The following is a 12,238-nucleotide window of genomic DNA, read 5'->3' on the forward strand; positions in this document are numbered from 1 at the left end:
ACTTTTCAAATTTCAAATTTATTAAATGCCATCTTACTCTAATTTATAGTAAAAATTAACAGCTCTAAGATAATCTTCGTTCAAATATATAGGTTTATTTTTGTATAAGTAAAAACTAAACAAAGTAGTATAGTGGTATGTTAGATACCAAAAAAATCATGCTTCTATACATAAAGCAATGAAGAGACACTAATGCAAAAATTAACATGCATGGCTTATAGGTTTGGCATCAAATAAAAGCATGATGACTTATAAAACACTTCATAAGTTATAGAGTAGTGAAACTATCACCCACTAAAATCAGTTACCTAAAAATAATTCTTTATGAAGAAAACATAAAAAGGTAACTATCACCTATAAAGTATTGTTAGTTTTTATTATTAGTGATCATCAATTGTACAAATATATAAACACCAATATAGGATATGTCAAATTGAATGAAACATGGCTGTTGTCAGAATATGAAAACACATTATTAATTTTTGTCCAATTAAAATACTAAACTCAATACTAGTAAGACAATTCCACTTGCAATAGCTATTTAAATAAGAGAGGGAAAATTGGTCAATGGGTATCTTGTTCTCATTGACCAACTTTATAATGTTCTTTTTGCATTTAGTAATGGGCCCTACGGTAAAAATCAAATCCACTTTCCAGGTAAAACTTACCCATCTCCTAAGTGGGTATGTAACTTTTCCACCTAGAGGGAATTTTATATAACATAATGGGATAACTTTCCCCATTTTAATATTAGCTTTTTATGGATAAAAATGTCATTTTGTTACTTACATGAATGAAAAGAACATGGACAAGTGAATTTGCCCATAAAATGTTTCCTAGGTAACATTTACATGGGTGAATGCACACTAACCTAGGTAAGTTACAAAGTTATAAATGAACGAGGCCTAAGGATTAATCTTCACTTTAGTAATTATTGTAAATTGCATAAATTAAGCCATAATTTATATTTAGGATTGGAGGGTATGTGGCTAGTCCACTTTTGAAGAGCATACCATTTGAACTTTTCCTATATAATGAGACAACATGATTGAGTAACAATTTTACTTATAAGTTCTTATGACTAAGATCCAATTAGATGATTTGTACTCAAGACTCAATTATTATATTTCTAGGCAATGTTTTCAAATTTGACATAGAAATAGAATCTTTTGTGCCTCTAGTTTTCTTAGGCGATGTTCGGCACCGCGTTCATCTCATGGACAGGACCCCACAGGATGAAGACCCGTTCGGCTGGGTGTGGACGGGACCGGTCCACACCACACCCCAATATAGCGTTAATAGGAAAAACTCATGGATGCGTCCCCTCCACGGTTTATTTTTGATCCCATGCTTCACAAGTCTCTCTAAAACCCTATTATTTATTTCACATTACCATTGGATCAAAACCCTATTTTTTATCCCATGCTTCAATTGTTTAAATGTTATTTTTAATATTTTTGTCAATAAAATATGAATTATTTTATTTAATTTTTAATTTTTTATAATTTTTAATGTTTGTATCAATAAACTAATATTTTTAAATATTTAAAATATATTTTTAATTTTTTAATTATTTTACTATTATTTTATAAAAAATTAATATTTATTAGTCAATATTAATTTATTGATGCATTTTTCAAAATATTTATTATATAAAATGCAAAAAATTATATATTTATGATAGATTGTGTATATCATTCATAAAATGTATATGAGATACATGGAATCAAAAAAGTGTGGTGTGTATTGGTCCACACCATGCTACAAAACGCCACCATGGGTGTGGGTTGGTCTAGTCCACACAGTTTGTCCACAGTTTAGAACAATTGGGGATTGTGGTGTGGTGTGGATTGGTCCCTACCACAGGGTGTGGTGTAGACCAATCTACACCTAACAATTTCTCATCTACACTACAAAACACCCCCTTAGTCGAATGGATTGACTTGTGACAACTATTTGGAAATCCCTAACCCTTAGTTGTATTCTAGGTATTTCAATTTATGACATAAGGTTCCATAGACTACATTTTTAGGTTAGGTTGATAGTATTAGGTATAAGAAGGGCTAGGACTAGGGGAGGGAGGGAGGGAGAGAGAGAGAGATATGTAAGTGATATAATAGGGGGAGAGTACGGGTGAGAGAATGTGATGACAAGAGAGACAAGTGTGAAAAGTGAAAAGATACATAGGGTCATATGCTTCATAAACGCCAATGTTTGTGAATATTGAATAAAAATTGAAAACGTGCAAATTTCAAATTTCAAAATATGGTAATGTGGACCCGCAAACCATTGATTGGGTCAAACAGTTTGATGGTACAACTATCTAGGTCAACGTTTTTTTTTTATTTTACTTTTTAATGGTTTTTTAATAAATAGTGGTCTATGGTATAACAAGATTCGAAGCCATGACTGATTATTGGTTCAAACGATCTAATCATTCGGCTCAATAGCCTATGTTTCAATTTCACTTACAACTTTATGTACACAAGAACCACCAAATCATAATAACAAGAGAAGCAATCCTAATTTGGTTGGCTTATTTATAAAAGCTCTCTTGGAGAGGCCCATTAGGTTTTGAATCTTGTAGGTCATGTATATTAGCCAATCTAACCAATTTGTACCTTCACTTTATTTTATACATGTTTGACATAGTATTTATAAAAAGAAACCTTGATTGAATTGGGTTTTTTATTCATTGTATTCCGGGTTTCATATTCATGATCTAAGTCAACGAATGAGAGTAAATGGAACATCTAAAGTATAATATAATGTATTTATGTATTTCTTTTCAACAAAACAAAATGGGAAAAGAGATCAATATTTGGTTTTTATAACTTTTTGCTTAAAAAATATTGTAATTTATCAAAAACAAAATAATAAAAAAAATATCATTTATTGGGTCTTATTTCATAATTGAGCCTTTTATTATTTAATTTCTTATTATTATAGATATGATAGGCCTAGATAAAGACTTTTGATCATATCCAACAAAAGATATAAAGAATAAAAAATGAAAGTGGTGAAAATTTTTGTGATAAAAAAGTATGTAAAGAGCTTACTTTATGTTTTAAGACAACTATCTAAACTATAAAGCATTATACCCCTTTCATAGGAACATAATAAATCATGAGAAGCACACCATGTAATATTACCAATACAAAGAATTAGGTACGGGTGTTCACGGGTTGCGTTGGGTTGGTTTCAGTGATTGTATTCAACCGACCCAACCTGGTTGGGTTGCATATTCACTAAATCGAAACTGACCCACAATAGTGTAAAATTGACTCAAACTTGAAGGTTTAGTTTGGGTTGGTTTGTCGGTTTAATCGATCGGTTTGAAGGTTCCCTTTGCTTCACAAAAAATATTAAGAGCTAACTAAGCCTCTTTGATGTTAGGTGGGGTGGGGGGGTCAAGGTGGTACATTACTTATTTGAGGCTTCTCCAAGATATGATGAAAATGAAGAAGAAAATGAGTCCAAGACTCTAACAGAAAATTTCTCTAAGTTTGGCAAGTCTAAATGCTTAAGAATATTTCTTGTAATGCTTGTCGATCCCAAAAAGGTAATAAATAAATTGTGAAATAAAATGTGAGTCTTATACTCTTATTTCAATTAGTTTTTGAAATTGACTCAAAGTATGACTTTTCCCCCATATCCTATGTTTCCTATTTGGTGTAAATTTTCTAACTCAAAAAAGAAAAACAATTCCAAGAAAAAACCAATTTCCCATTTAGGTAGTGTTTTTATATTACTTAAACTTAAAGCTAACTAGGATAGGAAAGGACTAGGGAGTAAGGACTATAGAGCAAGGCCAATAGCCATTTAGCCAAGAATGGAAACACTCTACCTTAGTTTATGCGGTACATGTTTGGGACTATGGAGTAAGGCCGAACCAAACTATCGGTTAAATTACTTACACAAAGTAAAACTGACTATTGATGTTGAAAAACCGACCAAATTGGGTTGGACTGGGCCAGGTTGGTCAGTTTGCAATTCAATATGAACACCCCTAGAATTGGGTCATGAAAAAAAATTATTTACACAACTAATGGTTTGAATCAAGGTTTAAAATATTGATACAGGGGCATATTGACCTGTATCTAAGATTGCCCACCTTTTTTCCTTTGAAACTGGTTTAGAGGTGTTGGTCTAAGGCTGGTTTACCCCCTGAACCAGGTCACACCCCGATACGACCCCTGTAGGGGCGTATCGTTAAGCCAACGGTATCAAAATTTTGAACATTGATTTTAATGAACAAAATATGTTAATACCTCAATTTCAATAGCCTTGAAATCCTCTTGTAAAACTGATTGTAAAGCAAAAATGCCATTTTGTAAAATAGAAAAGTGGCAATATTAAATGCTTGAATAAAACTAAATAGCATTAAACAACATGGATTTGGGTGCACACGATAAACCCTAAATCTTAGAGGTATCTTGCAAACATAAGTACATAGAGGATAGAAGAAGAAGGAGGAGGAGAAGAAATAAAGGAACAAAAAAGAAAAAAAATGAAGATCAAATAAGAGAAATGACATAAACCATACCTAATTCTCTATATTTGCTCAAAGTTTTCCTTTGCTCAATGTAAAAATGAGAGATAGGGCTTAACGACCACAAGCTTCGTTTACAACTTTTCAAATTTGTCCTATTTTGGGCTTTAATGATCTTTTTGGAGGTTGTGTCTTTCGGGCTTCTTCTCTTTTGGTTGATAAGTGGTAAAAGACCATTTTATCATCTTGTTAGCTTAGAAATTCCTAAAAGACTGTTTTTTACTTTTCCCAATACTTATAGCATTAGACACAAGCTATTATGCCCTTACACATCAAAACTAGGGATGCAAATGGATCGAATTGGGGTAAATTCGAATTCGATTCGATATAAAAATCAAATGATTCAAATTCAAATTCAAATCCGTTGAATTGTACATACATTGATTTGAATTCGATTCAGATCAGTTCATCGGATATCTGATATAGATCTGATTCGATTCAATTGAGTATTTTCGAATCGAATATTTAATTCAATTTGATTCAAATATCACCAATTTAAGTTGTAACCTATGCATTATCAACAATTAAACACACTTCTAAGCATGGATTTAACTTGTAAATTTTCAATAATTTAACATACACTTAACACAAATCAACACATTTAGCATTATCAACACAACCCAAAGCTCGTGTTGTACAGTGCTGCGGGCTTGGGCCGGGTAGGCTGTAAGTTGTGTCGTGGGTCTAGGCCAAAAGTCGAGCCTTGGGCGTGTGCCAAACCGGGTCAGACTGTTTTTTTGTTTTTTTGACATTTTCTATTTTTTTCTTTGCTATGTAAAACTAAAATATTCAACTTTCCTTTTGGAACTATTTGAAAAAATAAGAAGTCTAACAAAGAAATGAAAAAAAATAATTAGCCAAATAAGAAGTCAAAGAGACAGACTCAAAGTGAATACCAAATTGGAAGAAAAATATGAATTTTATTTCATTTAAATTGAAATGATACAAAGCACACAATGGTTGGATGAATGAAATATGAAAATTGGAAAATAGAATAAATTAATAAAATATAAAAATACAATATAGTTATAATATAGTTAAATAAAATTTACAATAATTTGAAAAAATGCTATACAACTACTGAGTATACAAAAAGTATTGACTTCATCCTTTTTTCCTATTGTTCTTGACTTTGATCATCTGCTTCAAGTGAAACATTAAGTGTAGTTCATGGTGGAGGATAAGGCTATTTATAGAAATTGAAAATAATTTAATTTCCTAAAATACCTTAAAAACTAGCAATTTTTAGTTGTTGGGAGGGGTATTTTAGTCATTATAAAGTTATTTATCACTTTACCCAAAATACCCCCAAACTAGTTGTTATATAGTTATTGGGGGGGATTTGTATCATTCTTTCACCCCAAAACCAAAATACATAAATACCCCCTATATAGTTGTTTATAGGTGTTAGGAGGGTGTTTCTGTAAAAAACCCTAAAAAACTGAAACTAATCGTATCATGCTATGCTAATCTGTCCCCGGAGACAGGCGTGGCCGCCTCCTATTGGGAGGGACAGAAAATTTTCTGTCTCCGGAGACAGGCGATGTGTGCTCGGACCACGCAAGTGGCCACATCACAAGTGACTATACCGCGGGGTACCCAATCATTACTCAAGCACAATAAGTCAAAGGAATATTGAATTCCGATTAACATAGCAACCCTAATCCGATGCGAAACCCTCATTCTTCACTTTCCTTCACTTCTTCCCTAGAAGCATCTCGTCTCCAACGCTTCCACTGAAACCCTTGCACCTTGATGCTCACGTAAGGTAAGCGATATGTCTCTAAATCTTCTTCAACTTCTTTTTTATTTTCTCTTAGGTTTAGAATTTTGAATCAAGATTGAAGCAGGTAGGTTTAGGACTTTTTTCTAGCTGAACTGGTCAGGAACTAGACCCGAAAATAGGGTTTTTACTTTTTTTGTCTGTAATCATACCAGATTTGGTGTAATTGTAGTCTCTTTCTTGATGTCCAAGCATCGCCTTGGTGCTAACTTATCTTGAGATGCTAAAATGCCGAACTATCTCCTGCAAACCTTGATTTGAAATTTTGAATCACTGGATTAGTTAATATTTATATGCTAAATCTATTAGGTTCATATCTGGAATTTCGAGTGTGGTTGTGTGCATCTGTATGCATGCCATGTATTGATTAGCTTCATTTTCTTTCCTTTGTTGGCCAAGGAATTTGTGTTTGGTGGTCTGTGGTCTTGGCTCAACAAGTGTTCGGTGAATCCGCTTCTTTGTTATCATGTCTCTTAGAATCTGATATTCTATCAGTATGGTATCGGGGTGCATCAGTGCGTCCATGTTGTTTTGAACTGTTTTTTTTTTTTTTTTTTTTATTTTGATAAATGTTGTTTTGAACTGTTTTTGGTTAATATTTTACGGTCTCAGTATTGTTTGATTAATAACTTGAGGGTCTTGTTGGCAATCATGTATGCATATTGGGCCAAAATTGAAACAAAATTTGTTGGAAATTTTCAAGTTTGCTTGGAGGAAACAATATTTCTGACTTTTCCTGGAACTTTCTTTTTTTTTTTTTTATACATAGAAATTATATGCTTCTATTTTACATGATGAAATGATTCTTATTTTTTATTTATATCTTGTTTTATGACTGGAATTATATGATTTTGTGTAATTCTCTGCTTTTATGTGATTCTTGTTTTAAAGGCATGCCTTCAAATTGGTCTCCTAGTTACCAAACCACTGGCCCTAGGATTTGATGGTGAACTTGGGATATCTGTCTTTTGTGCAAATAAATAACAAATTTTTTTTTTTACAGACAGGGCCAAGGAAATGTAATGGACAGGGTGTTGGAGCTGAAGTTGCCCTGGAAATTGAATTTGAGATGTCTTTGCAGCATATTCTTTTATCTTTAGCACATACTAACATTTTTCTAACATTCCTAAAGAAATCCCTAATGCTTATTTTATTCCTGAAAATACGTTTTGTTCACCTCCAGGGGCCTTTTGACTAGCACTGTAAAATCTGGTTGCATTTCAAAATCTAGATGGTTTGGTTTGTAAACTGTAAAGATTTCAGTTATTATTTGTATGTGGATTCTAGAATTGGGCTGAATCATAGAATTGCTTGTAGAGTTTCACTTAGAATCCAAATCTGCCTTGGATTTTCATGTGAGTCCAATTATGAATAGAACAGATTCCGCAATGTTATCCAAATGGTCCTGTAGTCATTTAGATGCCCTTCCATTTTTTACTTCTTTTTGATAGGTGTTCTGTACAATGTGTGCATCTTTGATATGTAGCTGCAAAATATATTTTCTATTTTGTAATGAAGAACATGCTGCTTATGCTTTACTACCAGCAGAACCAGACCAGTACTGTTATTCTTTTTTGGTAGGGAACTGTTATTATTAAATTTTTAGTCATTATTGTTATTAGTTTAGATTCCCTTTGATGACCACATCAAGAACTCATTTTTTTTTGCTTTCTAATTCTTAATGTGCTTTTGTAATTGGAACAATCAGAGATGATATTAATTCTAAAATACTGTTTGTTTGTTCACAGATGATGCTATCTTACATTCCCTCTTTTTTTTTTCTTCCCCTCTTTTAGGAATTACAATTCAAGTAGTGAAAACATGTCTGAACCAGTTGAGTACCGTTGTTTCATTGGGGGTCTTTCATGGTCAACATCTGACAGGGGTTTGAAAGATGCATTTGAAAAGTTTGGCCATCTTGTTGAAGCAAAGGTAAATTGTTTGAGATATGTTAATACTGTTTCTTTTCCTTGTTTGTACAATATTCCTCCATTAAAGTCAGATTTTTAGTGGGGAATGCGGATGATATTCTTGTGCCCATTACCAATCTGCCCAAGTACCTGGTTAGGTCTTGGGTTGGCTGTCCCAAGTTGGTTTGGTTTGTGGTTGCTCTTTGGTTGGTCATTTTTTAGCCTAACCAAAGTGAGCCCATTTACCAAGGCTCAGTTTGGAAAGAGTACAGATACAAATATGTAACAGGAAAAATGCATACAAAATAATACAAAAATACAAGGTTTTGCATTCTACATATTGTATTTGTACTCTTTCCGTACTGAGCCTAAGTGAAAAAAGGTGAAACCAGAATGAAAAAAAAGGACACCATCTTTGCATCCTTTAGGTTTAAGGAACAACATTGAGTATTTTTATGATTCAACATGTTTTCACTTGCGTTATATAATGTTAGAAGGTGTGGTGTAGACCTTGTGGAGTGGTGGATGGGATTTGTTGAGCTGACTCTAGATAGTTGAGACTAGGTATATTGAGAATAGTTGAGTATACTTTTACACCTAGTGTTAGGAATACATCTAATTAAGTGCTTTTATTATCTTGTCCTATTATTTTTCTTTCATTCATGATTATATGGAATTCAACATCTGTTCATTGTTATTCCCAATCTTAGATTACCTGAGTGGGGCAAACAGTTTGAATTCTCCTTTGTTCTATTATAAGGAGATAATGTTCGGTTAATAAATGAGCTAATATATTTTCACATTACCTGGAGTAGGATTCTGTTTGACTTTACTCTTGTCCTTTAAACACCTTCAACTTGAACAAAATCACTTATTGATGCATTTGTTGGTTTCCTTTTACATGGCCAAATCATCATCATAAGTCAATGTTCCCTCATTTTTTCCTCGTTGGTACTGCCCCTAGTTCATTAAATCACATGGTGAAAAGAACTTTCTGCAACTTGTCATAATATTACACCAGCCATCCTCCGAAGTGCATTCTAGCTCCCATGTGTCATGACACCATAGGCTGGCTTCTTTTTCAATAAAAAGATGAGTGCTGAACTTGCATTTCTATCTTGTTTCCTAGCAGGTAGAATCAATAAAATTGTTCAAAGTCTGTTGACACAGATTGGAACTTATTATAATTATATGTGTAATGTATTAGACGGTTCTTGAATCTAGTGGTATATACACTTACAATTAGCTATTCCTTGTAGCATATGAGGAGTCACTGATGTTATCTGCTTTAGTTTAGGTGGTTGTGGACAGGTTTTCTGGTCGTTCTCGTGGATTTGGATTTGTCACTTTTGATGACAAGAAAGCAATGGAAGATGCAATAGAAGCTATGAACGGTATGGATCTGGATGGGCGAAATATTACAGTGGATAAAGCCCAGCCTCATCAAGGCTCTGGTAGAGATCGTGATGGGGACCGTGACCATGATCGTGGGTATGATCGTGACCGTGACCGTGGTCGTGATCGTGGCCGTAATCGTGACTTTGGTGGTGGACGTGGATCCAGTGGTGGGGAGTGTTTCAAATGTGGAAAGCCTGGGCACTTTGCCAGGGAGTGTCCATCTGGTGATGGGGCAAGAGGGGGCAGGTATGGTGGGGGCAATGATAGATACAGTGGCGGTGGTGGTGGTAACAGTCGCTATGGACCTGATCGTAATGGGGATCGTTACAGTGGACGCAACCGGGATGGTGGTGGTCGTGGGGGACCAGGAGGTGACCGATACAATCGTGACCGTTCTGGTCCATACGAGCGCCCTGGCCAAGGAGGCTTTCGTTCTTGAGAAAAGTTCTATTTTGTAGGTATGTAAATTCTACTGTTTTCTGCCAAACGTCAATTATTTTGGGTGTTGACTGTTGATCCAGTTAAATTGTGTGATATCACAGCTGAAGAACCAGTGAAGATCTGATAGGATAAGCAAAAGAGTTCAGAATACACCTTTTTGCGGGAGTCTTCCTCATACCTGGGTTGATCAATCTTAGCCGCTCTCACATTTGCAAGTGTGGAACTTGGCAGGAAAATGTGGTTGAAATGTTTTGAGTTCTGTTGGATGCTGAGTACAATGTTTTGATCAGATGGGGTCTTATCTTTCTTGACATACATCTCGAATTTGGTCTTATACTGTTTGAATGCCATTATTGCTGCTGGATTCTGGATGATTTGCTTGCATGGTTAATTTCAATTCTGGGTTCTCACTCTGGTAGTATGGATATCTGGAAGACTGATGGTGATAACTGCTCAGTTTGTTGGTATCTGATTCTGCTGAAACTTTTTTGAGGCTGGCTACTCTGAGGAGTCTGTTACTTCTCATCTGTGAGTAGAGGTGACATTAGAATAACTACCGTCCATTTTTAATTCTCTTCTCCAACACTTCCTTGGGAGGAGGAATCTGGGTAATCTTTACTCTTGTAGCCAATTTGTTTCATTATCCATTGAAACATTTTTAACCATGTTGACCTTTTGGCAGGCTACAATTTGGCCTTTTATGGTCTTTTTGGATGCATGCATGGGTTTCTTTGTCATAATCATGCGCTTATGAGACACGGCTTTTGCATTTTAAAATTGTGAAAGCTTTTGGGCAAGATCAACAAGCTCTCTGCAATTTTAACAAGCCACAGTAGTCTCAAGCGTTGGCGCATTGATGGAAGGAGTTTCATTGTTCATAATCATGCTCCAGCTTGTTTGCAAGCTTTACAAAGAGGTTCAGGAACCGTTGGTCATTGGTCTTATCATGGTTCTTTTTTGTTAGTATTGCCTTTCCTGGGAGGAATATTGATGTTGCTCATATCGTTCCAAATACCTTTATGAGATTTTATGCCTTCAACCTGAGAAGTCCAGACCAGAGGCACTCTCATGTCCAAGTTACAGTTCTAATGTCCTTTCCATTCACTACGAGGATTGACCAGAGGCACTGTTTCTCATGTCCAAGTTACAGTTCTAATGTCCTTTCTCAGTACGAGGATTGAATTGATAATTCCACTTCCCATATGTTTCTGAAAAGGCGAAGTGCCTTCTTGGAGGGCAAAAAACTTGTTCAAGATAAATGCTGGGCGGGAGTTAATAGATTTTCGTGTGCAGGAAAAGTCTTCTCTGGCACAAAATACAAATCTTGCTCTCCATTGGGCTTCTTTTTTTTCATTTTTTATTTTATTTCTTTCACATCTTAAACTTCCTTTTTCTCCTTACCCGTATAAGACGATTGTATTGGGTTTGGGAATTATGCTGTTCGAGTGTCGGAGATGTTTTATTCTTGCCTTTTTTTATTGGTAGACATTGTTCTTGCCTGTTGTCCTCAGTATTCCCATCAATATGTTTCTTCTGCTCTGGAATATCATTTATTCCATGACTAAGGTTCTACTTAGCATTTGTGCTTTTTTTCATGGAATGTTACTTGGGCATCAATCGAGAAACCCATGATTTGATTTGAAACGGTAATGAAACATAATCGTGTTTTCGGCCCGTAGCTTTTATCTGTGCTTACATTGATTCATGGTTCTTAATAATCTTTTGGTTATGTTTTCCTTTGATGGGGCTCATAATCTTTAATTGTCTCTTTTTCTTTTTCCTTGCCTTCTCTCTGTTTTTTTTTTTTTTTGATCCAGGTGTGCTTGTGCATCATGTTGTTATGGGTATTAGTTGTCCAATTTGGTGCTGATCCTGATCCACTGATTTTGCTGTAATAATGTTTGATAAATGGTTCCATGGTTGCTATACATGTAGGTTGATTCTACTCATCTTTAGCCTTGGTTTCTAAAAGATCGACTGATTTCTTTTTCCCATGGAGGCAGCTCACTTTTAAGCCTAAAGGTTCGAGTGGTTTTTGGTTTTTGAAAATCTATGGTTTCAATCAAAGTATCTAGCACAACATAACTTGGTCCTGTAAATTGATTCATGTTGGTTTTTGGTAATGAACCCTTAAATGCTCCCTAAAGTGATGGT

At 34.7% G+C, this 12,238-nt stretch overlaps 1 protein-coding gene across 1 annotated transcript; it reads left to right on the plus strand.

The window, feature by feature from the left end:
* Window positions 1-6,049: 6,049 nt before the first annotated feature.
* Window positions 6,050-10,458, plus strand: ATRZ-1A (RNA-binding (RRM/RBD/RNP motifs) family protein with retrovirus zinc finger-like domain-containing protein). The gene is made up of 4 exons (XM_010246965.3): window positions 6,050-6,320; window positions 8,132-8,267; window positions 9,543-10,101; window positions 10,186-10,458. The coding sequence occupies exons 2-3, from the start codon at window positions 8,157-8,159 to the stop codon at window positions 10,080-10,082; spliced, it is 651 nt and encodes a 216-aa protein (XP_010245267.1). The 5' UTR covers window positions 6,050-6,320; window positions 8,132-8,156; the 3' UTR covers window positions 10,083-10,101; window positions 10,186-10,458.
* Window positions 10,459-12,238: the final 1,780 nt, after the last annotated feature.

Source organism: Nelumbo nucifera, chromosome 1 (assembly GCF_055504915.1).
Source record: "Nelumbo nucifera cultivar China Antique chromosome 1, China Antique-T2T, whole genome shotgun sequence".
Classification (NCBI taxonomy): Eukaryota; Viridiplantae; Streptophyta; class Magnoliopsida; order Proteales; family Nelumbonaceae; genus Nelumbo; species Nelumbo nucifera.

What these genes read in the sequence shown, in the direction of transcription:
- ATRZ-1A (XM_010246965.3), top strand. Translation starts at nt 8,157, where the DNA reads ATGTCTGAACCAGTTGAGTACCGTTGTTTCATTGGGGGTCTTTCATGG. An exon ending in GCCATCTTGTTGAAGCAAAG is followed by an intron (nt 8,268 to 9,542) that starts GTAAATTGTTTG and finishes GCTTTAGTTTAG; the next exon opens with GTGGTTGTGGACAGGTTTTC.